This window comes from Argopecten irradians, chromosome 1 (assembly GCF_041381155.1).
Source record: "Argopecten irradians isolate NY chromosome 1, Ai_NY, whole genome shotgun sequence".
NCBI classification, from domain to species: domain Eukaryota; kingdom Metazoa; phylum Mollusca; class Bivalvia; order Pectinida; family Pectinidae; genus Argopecten; species Argopecten irradians.
The window spans coordinates 12,472,688-12,494,079 of NC_091134.1; the positions used below are offsets into that span (position 1 = coordinate 12,472,688).

At 33.7% G+C, this 21,392-nt stretch overlaps 2 protein-coding genes across 2 annotated transcripts in view; both read left to right on the top strand.

The window, feature by feature from the left end:
* The window catches only part of LOC138317973 (transmembrane protein 222-like), a 158,144-nt gene that overhangs the window by 30,591 nt on the left and 106,161 nt on the right, over positions 1-21,392 (top strand). The gene's annotated exons all lie outside the window — the stretch shown is intronic.
* LOC138317869 (uncharacterized) lies at positions 200-20,232 on the top strand. The gene is made up of 28 exons (XM_069259845.1): positions 200-340; positions 1,577-1,852; positions 2,857-3,027; positions 6,381-6,410; positions 6,925-7,115; positions 7,459-7,616; positions 7,971-8,158; positions 8,702-8,743; positions 8,861-9,051; positions 9,398-9,555; positions 9,875-10,050; positions 10,325-10,569; positions 10,973-11,133; positions 11,570-11,742; positions 12,552-12,587; positions 13,023-13,139; positions 13,456-13,635; positions 14,015-14,266; positions 14,382-14,552; positions 14,893-14,961; positions 15,490-15,657; positions 15,996-16,077; positions 16,545-16,720; positions 17,729-17,893; positions 18,177-18,304; positions 18,630-18,804; positions 19,415-19,576; positions 19,926-20,232. The coding sequence occupies exons 1-28, from the start codon at positions 250-252 to the stop codon at positions 20,048-20,050; spliced, it is 4,257 nt and encodes a 1,418-aa protein (XP_069115946.1). The 5' UTR covers positions 200-249; the 3' UTR covers positions 20,051-20,232.

Genomic DNA, 21,392 nt, shown 5'->3' on the forward strand with positions numbered 1-21,392 from the left:
TTGGGCACGAGTAGAAGACAATAGCACCGCGACAATGTTGTTTGTGTGCACGTGTGATAACTATCGGACGGTGTAAAGTCAGGATCAGATGGCTGACCCCGGATATATATAAACTTGATTTACACCCGTCTTACCAAGATAAAGAAAATAAATTTTTCTGGTCTATTGATCAAGTGTGAAGAACAACAAGTTTCATGTTAAACTTTAAATCAGTACACAAACCACAACTCGATATTTATTTACAACGAAATGGACGCGGATACCATTGGATTTATGTTAACTCCCTACAAATCACTTTTGATATGTCTCTGTTTTTTGACAAGGTTATTGACAATTTTTGGTAAGTATCTTTTTGCTGCTGATTTTCATATACTTTTTTCTTAATGTAACGACTGATTTCAAATGACATTCATAAGCTATTTTCTGTTATATGAAGAATTCATGATTGTTTTAATATAAAATAAATATATAAATGAAATAAATATATAGTAAATAAATGTTGAATATCCTTGTGATGGAATTAAAATACTAAAAAACAAAACTAAAACAAATCTGCGATCTCTAGCGCTTTCACGTCTACCGCTGTTCTTCGGGAGATGTGTAGCGGTACATGAATATTTTCTATTGTTTCAAAATAAAAATAAAAAATAAGTAAGATTTAAAGAACGTATATCTACATATATAGGACAACACAAATCTTATTATGATTGCTAACACTGTATTAAACAAGTAGTAAGAACTCTGTGGATCGACTCAGATTGATAATGATTAAATTCTTGAATTAATGTAAGAAGTTGGGACTCATCCGTACAGTACATTACTGATAATTAGTAAACCGATGTCCTTAGTTTATACATTTACTTTTTACCAACCAATCTATCGTTTGAAAAGTTGAAAATTTAAAAATATAAGCAACGACTGTAGCTTATTTCTTGAGTTTAAAGTTCTTCACGCCTTTATGCTTTATAGAATTTAAAAGAAATTTGAAAAAATATCAATGTAAAACATTTCAATTTGTTAAAAATAAAATTAAATATTACTATTATATTTTAAAATAATTTCAAATGAAATTGTCTGGTGTCATAATTATGTACAAACTTTATAACTGCAACATGTGATTAAGCGTTTGATGTGAATCCGTTTAAAAGAGATTGATATCTAAATGGAGGCTCCTCTTTAACCAACATATATAGTACAGTTTGGACTAAACTATAAAAAAGACACAAAAACCCATTTCCTCTGCCATTGAAAGGAATGAAAGTTTTTTTTCCAACTCAATCAGATGGCTCAAAAGCAGCACGAAGTGAAGCTTTTATTTACTACACAGTATTACTGGTATACAATTATGTAAGTAGGCTAATTTTGTTAATTTAGTAACCGATATAAATTCCCACAAGTCTTAGATAAATTATATAGTTTGCTCTAAAAACTTCAACAATGAAATTTATCGAGAGAAAACTGAGCCATATCATCATCCAAGGATTTATATGTGACATCCTTGCATCATAGTACAATTTCCTCATTATTTTCGTCTTAATTGTCCAAGTTGAAATTCCTCTTTATTCATACTTAACAGCCTACACTGGTGAATCCGGCACCCAACAACAAGGGCGGGACTACACGATCACGTGTTCGTCAGGATACTTCATCTCTGTCTATTTTGCGAGTTATGGAGCGAATTACTATGATGACGACAACAACTACGTCAGTTGCTGGGATACCGATTCGACGACGGATCTCCATGACGCATGCGCAGAGTTGAGAGTGTGCAGCTTCCAATTCAACAATGTTTTGTTTGGAAATCCATGTCCTGGGATTACCAAGGAAGGAGTTGCAAAGTGGTATTGCGGAAGTAAGAGTTAATCATACAATAGGATGGAACTCCACATAACAATACACATGGAACTAAAGTGGACATCAATTATAAAATATTAACTAAGACACTATTCGAATATTGACTTTTTGTAGGTTATTACGAGGAACTGTTAAACCTGAGAAAGGTGATATTCCCCGAGGTCGAAGGCCGAGGGAATTATCACTTTTCAAAGATTTAACAATTCCTAGTATAAACCTACAAAAAGTCAATAATTATTTTGTTATATGAAATGATGCCTCTTTAAAAACCAAATTTGAAGGAAACACAACTACCATAATTGAACAAAAATTCATGAAAATCTTGGCTCCAGTAGGTGATTTTAGCACTTCTGGTAGGCTTCTCTACAATCTTTTGGTAGGCTTCTTTACAATATACGTAATCTTTGAATATATGGCTACATTTAACCTGTGTAAAATATTTTTCCTAATCCTACCTGGCAATGTTGTTTGCCATGTTTGAATATATCATGGCTGTTGCCCGATGATCGGCAATGCTGTATTTTGATTGGTCAAAAATGCAGAAGAGACTGGGAATTCACTGTGTCTATTTATAGCCAAATTACCGGATTTGCAAAGTCAACCTCTGAACAGGTGTTCATCAGTCTCAGGTTGACATTGCATTTTGTCAAGACCTGTCTGGGCGGTCTAGAACAAACAGAAAACGGCAAAACTAACAGTCATATAACAATTCTTAATATTAACTACACTACCTTTTCTTTGTTTAAATACAATACTTAAGATTACAAAAGGATCCTTGATATCACCAATACAGATCATCATACACAACTATAGCTAATTATATCTGCTTTCGGAAATGATTACAATTATCAATAGGAAGAGAAGTAATAAGGATTAATTTGCTTACCATCTTGGACTTTATTTATGCAAAGAGCAAAATATGGTGAATACTATAAAGATATTGTCGTTTATGATAACCTTACTATTACAAAGTGTAACATTAACAATCTTTACGTTCTGTAGGAGATGGCGGGTGGAGCGATTGGACAACATGGACTCCCTGTCCCGTGCTTTGCGGCGGAGGTGTGGTTGCTAGGAGACGGTCATGTGACAACCCTACTAATGAGTACCCCGGAAGTTACTGTGTTGGCTCAGATTATGAAACAAAGTCTTGTAATAGTCATACATGTCCAGGTAGGATACATAGCTCAATCTATTAAACGTACAGTATCTGGACAAAAGTACTTGTAAATCTCATATTTTAACTATATATTTCATGTATTTTTTGTTGGGTTCTTTTTCCTATATGGATTTTCCTGATCTCACCTATATATAGATTTTGACCAAATTTGGCATACTTAGAGAAAATTATCTACACTTTCAGTTCATACTATTTCCATAATTTCCGATTCGTTTTCAATATATCACTACTTTTGTGTACCACTTCAACATAATTTCATTCATTGTTCTTACCAAATTGGCAACAAAGTGTTGCTTCCTGATTACACAAGGTTTCCTAAAAAAGAAAAAAAAAACTTAAAAAGATATGAAAATATCATGAGCTGAAAGTGAAAACAATTTTCAATAAGAATACCAAATTTTGTTGAAATCCGTTCATAGATGAGATCAGGAGAATTCAAACAAAAAAAGTAAAGTACATGAAATATATCTAAAAATGTGAAGAGCCAAGTTATTTTGTCCCGGTACGGTAGTTCATTAAAGTAAGACATCTTATAATAAATCAAATAATTTACAGAAGAAATGATGAAACCTTTTTAGCATGTTGCTATTGTTTTCTTCTAAGATTTGCTCTTGCTATGATTGAAAGGACGCGAACCCAACACGAACTCGAAATAGCCTATCATACTCACAAAACCAAAATTGTATGTGATTAGCAATAACAAACAAGTCAATTTACCTTTTTATAAGATGTTGGTATTCGTCACTATTTATCAGATATATATTTCCTCGTTTACTGATGTTTTAGTCAGGCATTCAATTAATTTCAAACATGTGGAACAAGTATGTTGTTTGAGTTAGTTGATATTTATTATTACAATTAACGATGCACACATAACGAGTATGTGAATAACAATACATGGAAGTTAAAGGCCTATTACCTTTCCGGAGCAAAATATAAAGGTTTCTTAAAAAACCATTAATAACATCAGAAAATGCGTACCGATGACCTAAAATAAGGTTACGACACCAAATATATGCAATATTTCCTGCGTAATATATGAAAACAATGGAGAGTCAATTCGCTGTTTTGCCGTCTGGCGCAGTGATAGTCAACTACCGCCCGGTATTTAGGACGACGGCGGGAAACATAATACGACCCACGTTATGAAAATAAACATTTTATTTATTTTAATCAAATCGTTCAGAAGGTGATGATAAATATAGTATTAACGGTAAGTTAATAATTCTTAAGACTCTACAAAATTATCGATCTTGTTTTACATTCCCATTTTAAAAATTTAAAGCCATTTCGGAACGGTAGTGGGCCTTTAAAGGGAATTGAAATTATTCATCGGAACTACAATAGTTTATATATGTATTTGGTTGTGTTTCGCTTATTGGGCCTTCATGCATACTGTCATCAACATTTCATAGCATTAGAATCCATGAAGAAGGATGCTGCAGTATGAGAGATTCTTCTTCACTGATGTTATCTATCTTGATATCTATATTGTCCTTTGAACAGTGTACGTTTAAACTGACATTGAAAAAAGTTTTGATCTAACTGATCACACGGCTTGGCCATGTCTAATTATAAATACTACCATGAGTGACTTTGTGAGTCTATATAGGTGTGGCCAGGTCTATGATTGTTTTATAGTATCTGATCAGATTAAATACCATGAAATTTATCTCGATAAACATGCTTGATGCACTCATTGACTTCCTGATAGCTGGTGACGTCACTAGTCTGACATGCCGTACCCTGTCCATTTCCCGATTACACCTCTGGAACGATGATATGCGTAATGAACGTTCGTGGTGGCTTTCTGACGTTCTTCCAATATAGACCAGCTTGCTATAGGTCCGGGATATATGAGATCCAACATTTCATAATACCATTCATCACCCTTGTTTCGGGTGAATATATCGTTTGGTCGATTATTTTAGCTGGTAAATATTTCTCGATCTGGCGATAATGACTCCTTACGTATTCTTTCGCCGGTTACATTTTCGAAGGTTTAATAATGTCTCACGAAATTACGAAAATCTTAACCCGCGAAAATGACCAGTCACACACTCTTCCACTATTCTACAACGTGTCCACCAACACTGGGCCATTGTGGGGTATTGTCATACAAAATGTACCTGTAAACAGTGAATAAGCAAGATAGCTTATACTTTTACAGTAGTATATATTTAACGTATGGAAATCGCTTCTAGTTAGCAGGTCGGTTTTCTTTCCCCGCGATATCTGGTTTGGTTTCATTCAAACTTTACTGTTAGTAAGACGGAACAATAATCACTTAAGCAATCCCACGCGGAATGGCCGTCTAGGGACATATCGTAAATCATCTACCTGTCAGATCAGGGTATTAACCTTTACCTGAAATCTACTCACAGATCAGATAGACGCTGATTGGCTGATATTTGATATAGATTGACATGTCTCCCTCGATAAATCAGCTATACACAGGTATACTGTCAATGCAATAATTCATTATAATTTTGGTCTGATTGTTGACAAGAATATATGCATTGGTAAACAAGATTAACGAGATATCAATAAGATTAACGAGATATCAACATGTTTATGCAGGCTGTCTTGACGTCAACATCACAGCGTTTAATAATACAGAATAGAAACTAATTAGAATATAATGTAAAAAATAAAATAATCAATCATGAAATCCAAAACAATATCATACTGATAATAAATATTATAAAAAAACATATATGGAGAAGTAACCGTATTTGAAATGATTAATATATGTATAAACAATATATCAGATTACGAATACCACCACAACAAGGTAAGAACGATGTAAAAAAATAAACACCATACAACAAAACAAACATTTCTAGATCAGAGATTAGAACTGCATTTTTTTCATTAATCATATGTCAAAATAAATTAGTCTTACTTTAAACAGCAATCCTCACTATCAGACAAATAAAGATGGATATCGTATCTCGGATGTTTGAAGTAAACAAATGTATCAATGACCGACTGGTAAATGCGACTAGAATCAGAAACAATTTATATATACTAGTTTAGGTTTATAACCTTTGTGAAAAGCTGAAGTGAAGACGATCTGTAAAAGAACAGTTTCTATTTCGCGTGCAACTTACTTTTGCGAAGTTCAATGTAATGCAGAACTTTATCTTTGCTAAAAAGTGCCAAATATTTACGTATTTAACTTCTATTGAAAGGCAATTTTATTCATGATTCATTTGACAAAATATCATTTTCGCGAATTTACTTTGGGACAGAAATAGTAAATATTAGTAGCCAGAAATGTTTCATAATTAAGCTTACATATTAACTCTTTAATCCCATATTTTCCCCTTTTTTCTTTTTATAGAAAATGCACAACTGGTGAACCATAGAGGACGTGAGTATCATGGCGATGTTTATAAAATAATAAATCGAGATAAAAAACACATTTTGAATGAAATAAAAACATAAAATTTCAATATGATTAAATTATCTGTTCATGGTTACATTTACTGCGCTTGAACGTACCCGTAAAAGTTTGGTAAGATTGACACGACATTTGTTGAAAACTCTTTCTGCAAAAGTTCTACAAAAGCAAAAGTCGTAGTTATTCATTTTCATTTATCTTTTTTTTCTCCAGAGGTGTACGATATTAATGTGTAAGTTGTTACAAGTGTTTCCTATGCTTAATTAAAACCATTCAAATTATGCCATGTACCTTTTAATTATACATGTATATGAATGTAGAATAATTTGTCTTCAATATTTACATAGCATGAGCCTATGTGAAAAAGGTGTAGTAGGGAAGTCTGTATGGTGATAATCTACCGCTATGTAATTCATTTTTATGTACTATCTCAATATCATTAAACCTATTTTCACCTTAGTCATTGATATTTTTCAAATTTAAGCTTGGAGGTTGGTTTTCAAAGTTCCTAGTGGAGTGAACCCAGCCGGACATACAGATATGGTCAGTCTGTTGAAGGACACTGGATCTTATAATGACGGAGATGTGTCGGTCATGCAGGACTTTTCGTCCGGAGGGTCCATCTACAAATCCTCTATACTAGACGACTGGGCAACGAAACATAGTATATCAGCGGTAAGGATTCACTCTGATCGACCAGAGTTACTTCCCTTAGTAACCGAAGGGAAGTAACTCTGGTATATCAGAATGCAGGTATCGAAATAACCTGTACCCTCTCCTTATCGTAATATACAATTATATGTAATAGACATCTGTTTGAAATTAATATTTTTGAAAATACCCTGGTTTGTGTTTATTAAAATTGGTATAAAATATCAACTAACGGCATCAAAACTATCTCATAATCTAAATTCAGGATCGGCTTAACAAATGTAAAACACGTAGATTTGTTGAAAAAACTACTAGTGTATGGGCAGTCGTGCAGAATGTCTACATTTATTACGCGTTTTGTTTATAGGTTAGACTGTCTGTGTATAAAGATGGCCGAGAGGTAGCCTATGTTGTGTTTGACACGGCAGGTGTAACTAGTAAAACTGCCTGGATGGACTGTTCCCGAATTCTGGACTCAAGTTGGACAGACCTAAAGTCGAGCAGTCCAAATATATGTGGCATGGAGTAAGTATATGTTTGATTACTCCCATATTCAAACTAAAGACTGTGAAATCATAAAGTGACTCTTTCATTACATTTCCACTCGCAGATTACATACAGGTAGTGTTTGGGTTTATAATTATTGCTCTTTTCTTGACGTTTTTTTAATGTTTTTGATAACTTTAAAGTTCAAAAATGACTCACATTGTCAACTTGAGATGTTAATTAAATTCCTCTTACTTGTCAAATTACTTCGTTGTATTCATTTCCCTCTCTTTCAACATCATCATCATCATCATCATCATCATCATCATCATCATCATCATCATCATTATATCATCATCATCATCATCATACTTTATATTTATGTGATTGCAGTGAAACCGGTGCAGTAAAAAGAAACTTCTTCATCAATAAAGTTTATGGTGGTTGCCATGGTGACGCTGGATGGTTGATGTTGAAGGACGTTGGTGCTACAGGTGGCTGCGATGAATGGGACACCACCAGTAGGTCTCTTCCCTATATACTGTACTCTACTGACCCCACGTACGTCACTTGGCATAATGGTATGTAAAGGTGTACACTATCCTCAATTTGGGGTGTGTTGCTTGGTGTCTTCGGCGGCATGCTTCTGTAATATAGCACTATAAAAAGGGCAACAGTTCCACTATACAAGAAGACACGAACATACCGCAGTCTACCAAAAACACGCACCTCGCACTTCACACAGGCCACACACTGTATACAAGGGAGGCCGTCCTTAAATGACCCCGACTATCAATAGGACGTTAAAATAATCAAATAAACAAGTATTGTTAGCACTGTTTAACGGCAAATCTCAGACTGTCTTCTACTTTCTAGCTTTGTTCTGAAACGTCAGTTTAGATAAACAGTTTCGTAAAAAGTTGTAATTTGTAAAAGTTTGTTTTCGTCACAAATGTTGAAAATATAGTTGAATTGAATATTTTTCATAGTGTTCTGCTTGTCAATAATTAACATTCATTCCATATACATGTAGTAACTGCAGTGTTGTGTAAATCAGTGAAAAAAATGGTTGGCCTTTTAAATATAATTTTATCATAATAAATTTGGCAATCTTTATATTCCAGGAAATACCGAATATGGAGATTCCTTAGCTATTTTCGTAATGGGTATGTATTTTTTATTTTAAAACATTTGGCCATATTTTGTCTTTATATATAAGAAAGAGTTTGATGGATGCGAGAGTAAATTCTATCTATAAACAAAACCTGTGTCTTGTTAACTAGATTGGCAGATGATATTTAAGAGTATCAGTGGTACACCTCCTTCCGGAGGATCACTCCAGGACTTATGGGAAGGTTCGGATACAGAGAGAGACAATGACACCACGGTCCGGACTATAACCAGTAATCCAGGACAGTCCTACAAATCCGGACTGATCGAGGAGTGGACGGACTCATTCATGATCATTGATATGGTGAAGTGCTCTTCTTTATGTCAGAAGATTGGTATAATAACTACAATGTCGTGGTAATAGCGATCTTCATTGAATTTTCTTGATGTTGGGTAAAATGGTTTCACAACATACCAAATTGCAATAGACGCTGAATGTTAAACCTGAGAGTTTTGCATTTACAAGTTTTCAGGAATATGGATTTGTGAGTTTCTCTTTAATATATTCCTGATCCTGATAAAAACAGCTAAGAACTCTATTGACCATCAAAAATGCCTAATCAAACACAATAAAACACATTCTCGAGACTAACCTCTCTATAATGCTAATGTGAGATAAATATAATTTATAAATGTGATGGCGTTTTCAGGTAAAGTATTCTTTCTACACGAATGCTGAGGAGGTATCGTGGATAGTGTTCAATGGGAGAGGTACTGACAAGGTTTCGTGGATGTCCAGCTCCAACATCCTCTACTCAGCCTACAGTGATGTTTCCACGGCAACCAAGACAACGTGCTCGATTGCAGGGTAGGTTTTATATTGATAGATGTATACATACAACTTAATACGTATTTCTTCGACTACAACGCCGGCTTAAGGTTGTCGAATTAACCAAATGTCGCAAAATTTGCAAGTTCTAACAATGTATGTTCGCGTCAATCTATTTGCCCGAACCATACAATCGTTTAATATTAACGGTTTACATTTTGTTACATTACTTGACAATCAAATTTTAAAAAATCTTGATGCAAAATGCTTTTTATTATATTAAACATTTTACCTTTAGGTTTCATTTTCCTATTACAAATGGTCGTTATTTACACAAATATCTATACTATGACTTCAGAGATGGAATCAGCACTTTTGCTGTAGTTAATGACGACAGCAGTTGTTCCAACTTCCGGTCATGGATGATGGTAATAGATAGTCCCGGAAGTTCGCCGGTGTGTACTTTTGACAACGCAGGTCAAAAGCCGTACTTCTTATACAGTGCTTCAACCAATGCCGATTTGGTGGAGACAGGTAAAACTACTGACATACTATTAATACGAAATTGTAAATTATCAAATGTCATTCAAAGTCAAATCATACAGGAACATGTAAGATTGATTGATCTGGCGATATGGTTATCACGAAACAAAATATCAAAGCCAAGAATGGCACTTTTTAAACCAAATCATTTATTTACTGCCAAATGAATGAATATTTTATGTTTGTAATTATCATAATAAAATCTATTGAATCCTTCGTAACAATGTATCTAATTGTGTGCTGTGTATAAAAACACTCATTGTAGGTGGAAACATGGACAGAACACGATTTCCTTCAGCAGATGTTTTAGGGGTGTTTGTGATTGGTTGGTTTCCTGTTATGAAGGTGTCACGTGGTCAGTCAGTGACGCCTGCACTAGGAATATATGACCTTTGGACTAAAAATTACATTCTAAATGAGTTTGACAAGGACGCATTATCGTTCCAATATGGCACAAAGTCCTTTAAGTCAAGCGTTGTGGACTCCTGGAGTAATTACTATATACATTCGGTAAGTACATCAATACGGTATTTTTTTAAACATTTTAGTGATATATAAATAAAAGTGCTTAGATACATGTACTCGTATTGTCTGGTATCCTAAAAATGATTCAATATATTGTTGTTTTTTTTTGGCTTAATTAAGAAGTCACACATTATATTAAAAAGTGTGTCATATATTTTTATGACTACATGTCCAATTAAAGATGCAGTTTTTCGAAAATATATTGTTTATATTCTAGGAAACAATACCTCTCTTATTTCACTTCTTTATTCCTAAATAAACACCGCAATATCGGTGTAATATTTTTATTTGGGGATTACATTATCGGACGTTACATTTTACATTTTATAATCAATGTATTTGGAGGTTCGGGTTTGATTATGCTAGCTATTAACATTTCTGTTTGGAGGTTCGGGTCTCGTTTTACGTGTCCGGAGTAGAGCAAGCCTACGTGGTCTTTGATGCCCACGGATCTGACAAGATCACTTGGTTTGATTGCGGCCGGATCCTGTATTCATCATACAAAGACCTCAATAGGGAAACCTCGACAGTTCACTGCAGTTTACCGGGGTTTGTCAATTATAATTTCAAGTTTATTAGTTTAAAAAAACCACATATATTTTTTGTACTTTGATAGACCAAATGAAAACATCCGATATCATCAAGCATAAATATCAAGTAACTAAATCACCTGCCTCCCTCATCACCCAAACTTAGTGTCTTAAGGTCGGTTTCAGTCGGAACAAGGACGTTGAGCTCAATAAAGCAATCAATCAATAAGTTCAAAATTTATGTTTATAAACAACAGTTTGATAATTTATAATCTAGCACATATGAATATCAATTATAAATCGGTACAATACAAAGCAATTCTCAAATTCAAATTACCAGAATCAGGAAAAACAAAATAACAGGTAACATTAAGGGTTACACTAAATACTTCATGCAGATGATGTATCGTATACTTATTGTAAAATGATATTTTTACGTAATTCATTGAGAACAGACATGACACTCTTCAGCGCTACTTCTTCCTGGAACACGAATATGCCGGTTGTGATGAAGATTCCGGTTGGTTTGGTGTAATGGAGTCTGGGTCAGGATGTCCTTGGGAACAGCGACATACAACACCTTATGCTTTATACTCCGACAACAACAACGGGTTTGAAATAAACAACAGTAGGTATCACCGCAATGCTCTACAAATGGCAGAAAACAACAGAAGTATCATTTAGGACAAAACAAAAACATTTCTTCTCCATCGACACATTTTCTTTCCGCCACAAATATTTTGAACGGGTTGATTGACTTTGCACGTCTATTTTATTCAATGCATTTATTGTGTTGCTTGTTCCAAACATAAGAGTATATATTTCTTATAGGTGTAGTGTACTGTAACGTTTGGAGGGTATTTGAAGCTGTCAGTTGTTAGTGCTAGTATGTATGTCATAATAAAGTATATTGACTGAAAGTTGTAATGTTTCATTATGGGTCTTCAAATGAATTATACATACCATGGCTGAACTTTGGCTGAAATCTGCATCAAAAGGAAACCTGTATTGGCTTGTATAGATGCCTCCTGATTGTCATGGCTCGTTGTAGATACGGTTGTCCCTTAGTGGATAACTTCACAACTTATTAAAACTTCTTCCGGTGTGACGCATATACATACTGGTATTAGTTTACATTATATTGAAATTTCTTCTCTTTTTTAAAAGCATGATAAAATATATAGACACAATGCCTCACTTGTAGTTAAAATATATTGATACTTGGAAGCACTGACTTACTGGAAATAGTTCTTACATAATATTTGAATAACTATTTACAGAATATAGATGGGGAAATATAGAACCGGGAATTGTCTCTTGGTCCATATTTAGCACATTAGGGCATAAACATATTAGAATGATGGTATATTTTAGTAATAATTATTATTCTAATTTACTTTAATTCGCCATAATTCTGAGAATTTTATCGTTTTGCAGACATGGCGATAGCAGACGTCTTTGCGATATCAGTTGGTAAGCTTTGAAAGTCTGCTTATTAATAAAGGAGAAAGACGTTTTATCAAATTATACCGTATTGTAATGAGGTTTTGGTAATGAAATTGATAAAATAAGATATTTTGTATAACAATAGGTTCTGTAGATTTCAATATGTGTAGATGTTCCATACCAGAATGTATGCAGATATATTTTTACCAACAATATAATTGTATGTCTCAACCTAGCAAACATATGTTGCAGGTCATCTCTGAATTTCGTATATGTCCATGCAGTCATTTAATGATTGTCGCTAACGATTAAAACGAAACCCGCATTTCAATATGAAAATAAACCTCGTAAAATGTAATGGAGCATTTCATTGAATTCTTATTTTTGTGCTTGTTTGAAGTTAAATGTTTTAGTTCTTTATTGATATTTGGAGGATAACTTTGATATTTTGCTTGTTTTAAGGTATGGAGGATCACTGTAACCTGGTCACGTGTGAGAATGGAGCCACGTGTTATGATCGGGGGATAGCATACGACTGTGAATGTGTTGGGGATTTCTACGGTATATTATGTGAAAACCGTAAGTACCCTTCAGCCTTGTAATACATATTGATATATGAACTTCAAAATATTCTGAGTATTTAAGATAACATAGCATAATGAGTTTTATCTGAATTTATATCCTTCTCCGGTAATTTTCAGTTTCGTTGAAGTCTCGTCTCAATCTTGATCAAAGTGTTTTGTTGTGATTTTCAACAAATAAATATCTCTGTTTGTTGCGATACAAAAATGTAGGTCTATTGTTTGTAGACTTATTTTCATAAAAAATACAATACAATATGATAAGAGACCAAATCTGTTTGAATCGTGGTCTTAAAGGCAAACTTTTCTTGTAGTTGATGGTGGCTGGACGGAGTGGTCAAACTGGACAGTGTGTAGCACCACGTGCTATGCCGCCGGTACCCAAACTAGGGTCCGCCAGTGTAGTAACCCGTCCAAGGTCGGAAATGGTTTGGACTGTCCAGGAGACGCATCGGAAACGATAGACTGTATCCCGGACTTTCCTATATGTAATGGTAGGATGAGAAGACTCATGTAGTCTCAATATCTGGTATCATGACTACCAATGAGGCAAAGATCTTTGTTTTCTTGTTGTTGGAAAGGCTCGAACACCAGTTTTGAAGTTTTCTTTATGATAAGAAGTATGAGAGAAAAGTGTTATATTTATATTGATAATAGGTTTTTCATTTGTTGTTTAGACAATTAGCTCATTGAAATATCAGTATAAATTAGGTTTTCTATGTAATACAAAGCACATTGATTAAAAGCTTTCTTGGCATAGTGAATGAAAAGCACATTGATTAAAAGCTTTCTTGGCATAGCGAATGAAAGTCAATTATTCAGTGTATCTTAAAAACCACGATTTTGACGACACATTATTTGTTCTCCTTTTAGAATATAATACAGGATACCTGGACGAAGGCGTTAATTACCAGATGGTTTGCCCAAACGGATATTATGTTTTTGTCAGCTCTGCATTTTATGGAAATGACAACCATACCTGTAACCAATTGAGTGCCACAGCAACACTGAGGTCATTATGTCACGGCCAAAACGAAAACTGCACTTTTAGTTTCCATGACAACGTCTTCGGCGACCCCTGTTGGCGATATTCAAAGCAAGGAAACGCAACTCTTTATTGTGCAAGTAAGTTGATATTGATTGATACGTATTTTATATTAAATAGTATTGCAATAGTATAGGTTGCTTCATGATGCTGTATTTTACGAGCCAAGCTCAAATTACGCTTTGTTGTTGACAGGAGACGGACAGTGGAATAGCTGGCAGCCTTGGAGTTACTGCTCCCTAACCTGTGGAGGGGGTACAAGGACCCGAAGACGGATCTGTGACAACCCCTCGACAGTTTCGCCCGGACTTTACTGTCCAGACTCTCCCAATGATGCAAAAGCATGCATGACGGATCCCTGTCCTGGTACGATTCACTATGTCATAAGTCTACTAGTATAGAGCGTCTTGTTGAGGTCAAAGACCATGAGATCGCCAAAAACAAACTGCGCCCTTCATTTGCCGAACGTATTTCAAAATGATAATTGCAATAAAAACGTCGAGGTATAAGAGAAAAATACTCATTCATGTATGGATATGAAGGAAAGAGATATTCTACCATTGGGATTACAAAATGTTACAAGCCTTGTGTTTTACAACATTTTATGGCCCTCGAGTAGAATATTCCTGTCCTTCATATCCACATATGAAGGAATCTTATAGTATTTACCCCCGTCATATTATTTTTTCATTAATTTATTTTGTAGTATGTGGTAATCACTATGCTGGTTACGATGACCCTAAGAATATCAGTATCTACAATGATACAAGTTCAGGTAAGAGATAATTCTAAATAAGATATTTAAGTTTTCGATTAGAATAAACACTGTTTTCTGTGGGTTACTCTCGTATTGGGTAAGGCGGTCGGAACGTCAAAAATATATCTTCTACATAAACACATCAAAAATCCACAAAACTATTATCTCTTTAAGCAATATTGATACTGAGAAATAATTTTCTTATTTAGGAACACACTGATCAACATCATTACAATGTAAGAAATATGTAAGGACAAAAGTTGGGTCGATTTCTGTCATATCCTTGTCCGAATATAATGACGGTCGCTTTAACATATTTAACTGCACATGTTTCGAGATGATTTCGCTATTCATTCATCATTTTGTCAATTAATCAATTCATCTCCTTAATTATGTACTGATTACTTGTGTATTGATTGAGAATATTGATTATATATCAATCGATGTATATGATGAATAGTAATTCTATCCTCACGTTTTTCGTGAAGTCACTTTAAATAATTTTCAGTATCAATATCACATTAATTATTCTTTGTTTATCTATAGGGCATGCGTATATCCTACTAGACATTAACTGGGATATTCCCTGTTGTGAGTTGATAACAGCATGGGAGTTTATTCCCATAGCAGCTGGGCTCATTGATTTCCATATATGGCGAAAACAATCGAATGGGCTGTACCGACTTGCCTCATCAGTATCATACATGGTCAATCGTAAGTGCTTAAAGCCGCTAAAGAGCGTCTTTTGGATGATATGTTTTAAGATTAAATAGAAAAAAACCTGTACTGAAAACGTACGTATTTTAGCAGTGAATATATATTCCTGCTTTTCATACAAGACGTTATTTCGCTAAAATGTATCAGTATTTTTCATATAAATTTCACAAAAAAACAACAACATTATATCCGATATGTGCTTTTGTCAATTATCTATTCCTTAATAAATATATAATTGGTCTGGGATTTTAATGAAATTTATAATTATTATTATTATTTATATTGAAGAACGTGAAAAAGTTGACGTGTATATCGTAACCATGTTATCATTTCAGAATCTGAAGTGGGACAATTGGTAAATTTTACACTTTCACCTGGCGACCGTATAACGGTTCTAGAAGGGGATGACGTTGGTTGGTAAGTTTTTGTGCACATAAATGGTTAGATGGTATTGGTAAAGGGAATTAGGCAAACAAAAGAAAACAGTTTAGTGGAATATGAATATGTGAATCAGTTAATTGATCAATCTAGTTATCTGTAAATAGAAAAAAATCAATCTAACAAACTTAATCAATAGCCGGTGATTTTAATTATATGAATCAATAAATCAATCAATTTTAAAATTAGTTTATCAACCAATCTAACAACGAACAATACAAAGGATTTGAATAGCACTTATTATTAATAATTATTAATAGCATTTTTAGTGCCTATTCAACCCTTTAATTTGTCGATAGTGTATAGAAGTAATTTGTTCATTGGTCTCTGACTTTTTTTCTGTAACCAATTTTATTTTTATATAAATGAACTAATGTCAATATTCAATTGCATACAATCTTGTGGTTTAAATGAGTAATAACATGTTTCAAATATATAAATTGTAGGTATTGTCCCGGGGAAAATATTATCCCATATGCGGAGTGTAGTGGCGAAATGTGTCCGAACAAAACTAGGAAGTCATCATTTTCATCTAGACCATCAAAATTGGAAACATTTGACTGGGACAATCTTGCAGCCATACCTGACAGAGCATATGCTATTCGATTCTTCACGCACTCAAGTAAGTGGATAGAATTAATTAAATTAATTAAAGGACGATAACCACTAAGCAATATATGACATAAGCTTATATTTCTACATTCCTTATGAAACATATAACAAGAAATATTGACAAATCACGCCATTGTTGAGTACTTTGATTGATACCGTTAAAATTCCAAATCGTTGATCAACACGTTTAAGCAGGTACAACTTGTACCCATACCTGAGCAAAAGACACATATCAACTAAATGCAATACATAATCAATGAGGAGTTGATGAACAAGAACATTAATCTAATGAGGTAAATGAACTACTGTACGAGCGATTTGAGTAGATCTAAACAAAAAAATCTTTACTGCAAGGGCTAGGGTTCGGCATACAAAACCTCCGACCACTATGTGTAATGGCGGACTGTAAGCGAGTTGGAACATTTCACATACATCTCACTACAGTCGGCTTTTCTTGCACATCACAGTTAAACCGACTAATCTAATTTCCATTTGAACTGGTTTGTCTCCCAAATATGCGCAAATTTTAATGTATTCTTAGACTGATTTGTTCCTTTAATATTAATGTAATTAATGATGGGTTTCCAAGGATTTGCACTCATTAATTCTGTTTTTGTATCTTTCATTGGTTGTTAAAATAGTGAGATTTGCGTTAATACTAAGTAACTCGAAATACAACATATCTAAAAGACTCATCTCTTTTTTTAGTTACAATGTATTATTTTAAACATATCAAATACAATGTTATTAATCTACATTTGATAAATTCTACCTCAAGTCGCTTAACAAATGAAGTATTACCTCAACACTTATGCAACAAAGGAGTAGTACAAAAAGTGAAATGTGTTTGAGGAGACCAAGATTTGAGCACATCAACGTGGGAAGCCATGTTTAATGCAATGCTTTTGGTATTTCTTGCAATGCATGTACGGAAGTGTATGTTTCATTGGATTATATATACATGTAATCAGGTAGCATATATCATTTGTAACATTTTAAATAAAACCTTTTTTTTCAGATACGATGCCATACATAAACCAGACCAAGTTTTCGGCATTAGTAAAAGACTCCAGTCCCCTAGGGACCCGCACCTTACCATATTGGATAACAGACGAGGACGTGGACGACGAACTCACCCATTCATTCACGCACCACCTCTTCGAACTCAACACTACATTCACAAGTAAGTCATTTATTATGAGTTACAAAAGCATAATGTGGCAGAAATATAAATATACTTGATATATATTCTGAACATATGAACAAAATAACTATTGTCATTTATTCACGATGTCCAACATTTGAAATCAGAATAGTTTTCCAAGTTCAAAATACAAATGGTTCTATCGTATTGAAAAATATATTTTTATTGGTAGTACTGCGTATATTTCAATACTTACAAATTATGGTAGGATATTTATCTAATTTTACTATTGTGGAGCACTTTTTGTTTTTTTGTTGGACAGACGACATACACATACAAACAAAATCGAGCATGCCTAAGGATTACAATGTGTTTTCACTGGTGTTGAGATCATGGGATATGTGTTCGAATACCGCCACTACAACATTGGAAATAACTACTTACAATGCGGTAAGAAAATAAGAAAGAAAGTCATGACAAAAGTATTATGATACATAAAGTAGTTGTTTTGTATTGCATTGGTTAACTACTAAAGAAAGTTAGACGAACACCTAGCCCCAGGATCATGAAATAGCTATAATAAAAAAAAAATGATGTAATTTTTGAAACGTCTAAACCCTAAGACTTTTTTAGACTTAAAATTGTTTCAAGATCTTTGAGCCAGGTAAAACCTGTTCTTTTGTATACAAAATCTAAATGTAAAAATAACAATTTGAAGAATGTTTTGTTAACAAAAAGAAATATACTGATGCTTTAACACTATGTATCGATATAGCCTCCTGTCTTTCTGAACCTACCGGAGGATATATCTATCGCTGAAGACGTTGTGATACCCTCGCTGCTGTATGAACTGGATATCGCGGACTTCTCGGAGAATGACAGTGTATGCTGTACTCTATCGGAAGTTATACCATGGTCACCAAACTTCGAATTGATATTTACGGATAATGGTATGGCGTGCAGAAAACACAGTAGTTATCACATAACTTTTCCGTTCAGCCATGCCTTACAACCATGTCATAAAATGTATATAATATCACTATTTCCCCCGGGAAAAAAATTACGATTTATAATGGCAGTGATGAGTTTTACGACGCATTCTGTTGAATTTGCGAGGGCCGAAGGCGCGGGATTTTGGTGTTTGGGGGGTCCGGGGGTCTCCCCCCGGTGAAAAATTAAGATTTAGAATGGCTGAGATGAGTTTTATGATGTATTTGATGAATTTGTGAGTACCGAAGGCATGAGATTTTGTTCCATGTACAATATTAAAGCTTTCCAATCTGGTAATGTAAAGACAACCATATAGCTGGTTATTTTCGCGGGGATATTTTTGTGATTTATCGGCACGTGGCGACAATCCAAAACATCTTTAATACTTTATATAGCCAGATCGCGAATATCTAAAACTACTAACATTTAATTTTCTCCTATTTAGTTAAAATCACGAAAGATCTGGAACCGCATAAATAACCGCTTTATATATACTAATTTCTTGTCAATCGTATTACTGGTGCGTTTACTCATATAAAATGTTTTATTATCACTGATTGTCTATTTCAGTGTATCAACTCCATACGACGAGGCAGGCTGCCTTTGACTATAAAGAAATATCTAATTACTACCGAATAAGACTTTGCTGCTCTGATTCCTATGGCGTTTCATCAAATTTCCTAGAAGTGTTCATCACAGATGTTCAGAATATAAAGCAATATTCACCACCAAGTAAGTGCCTTCGTTAGACAAACAAGTGACAATTGTGAAACTGATTGAATTTGGTATGTATAATAGCTGTATATCAATTCTACTTGCAGTCTTGTGATACATTAACAAATGTGTTTAGTTATGCATTATTTATCTATTTACTTTTTAAACTATAAACAATGGTAATATTAATAAATCTAAAACAATATTTATTAAAATATCATTTTTACCTTTTTTACGATCAGTAAAACGTGATAAATAATTAGGCATAATTGGTGTATGTATTATCCATTAACCAGTTTGTTTGTTTCTCCTTTTCCACTTTTATTTTTTTTTCTTTCTGAATGTTTCATCGGTTTTTCTTCCTTAGCCTGGTTTATCACGGCGATAGGAATCAGCCTTGTTCCAGTGACGATTCTTCTATTCACAACCTGCTGTGTGATGTGTGCTACGTTCTGCGCAGAACCTGAAATAGAATACTTTTTCTCCAAATAAATCTGGCAGTCAGATACTTGATATTACCCGTGTTAGCATAATATGTCCGTTTGTTTAATGTCATAAGATCAACATACGTTTATGTTGTGTCAAGTGCAATATACTTTTTGATTCTAAATAAATTCTTGTTCCTATGAAATTGAATTATTGTAAATATCAATATATGCTTTTTCCTATGATAATAAAACACAATAAAATATATTAAAATACAAACATGGTTTTTTTATAGCTGAGGGGATAAAATATTTATACTGAAAAATAAGGTTATTAATCACTAAACAGCAATGCAGTGTAATAAGTAGTAATACACAGAGAAATATTTCAATGAAGCGTCAGCACTTCACTTTCTGTATTCCGTTAAATATTCCCGACATTTTCAAACTAAACTTGTCGAGCAAACTATGCGTTTATAACTTTTACAAGGAAATTCAAATATGTCGACGGAAAATAAATATTGAATGCCAATACTCGGAAAACATCTTTTATCCAATTATATCCGTATTTCATATGTTTAGTATCCAATCTTAAAATTCAGAATATCAACTATATGCTTTAGAATTTATTTTATGTAAAACTATATATTATATGCCGTTGTTTTACCTACGGAACCCGTGCGAATCCAAACATCATCATTTCTTTTGAAAGTAAATTTTGGTTTTGCCGACCAAGAATTTCCATTGACAAATGAATAACAAATTAAAGATTTTAATTAGTGAAAGTTTACCTTGCCAATATTACGTTAAAATATCAGAGTAAGTGTATCAACTATATCAAAATAATTTATGTCTCCTATCTTAACACAACCGCTAATAATAATCCATATCGTTATGATTACATATCATCCGAAGATAAAACTGGGCCATGCAATAGAAGTCGTTGACATTTATCTATGATTAAATACAGCTTTCAAATATTCATAAATATTGAACATCAAATGTCATTAACATGAATCCCTTGTGTAAGATTTTCAAATATCAAATGAAACGCATTGATTCGTATTGATGTCTAATGCGTAATCGACACAGTTGTGTCAAATTACTAAACGCTGCTCTGATTGGTTCGTATTGATTAAATATATCACAACTTGATAAGTGATTACTACCTTCAGATAGCTACGTCACTGTAGACGTAGTACAGACAGCGAAGAAGACAGTCTTCATTGTTGTCTGCCAAATGTATCACTGGATAACTCAAAATATTCGTATAAATTTTAGAAGATCCAGGACCTGGTAAACATTTACGGCGAGAGCAGTATGGCATAGCTACGAAGCTAGTTTATCTTATTCAATGACCTTCTGACATTTTAGACATTTCAGGATTTGGTACACTTTTTTGACATAGA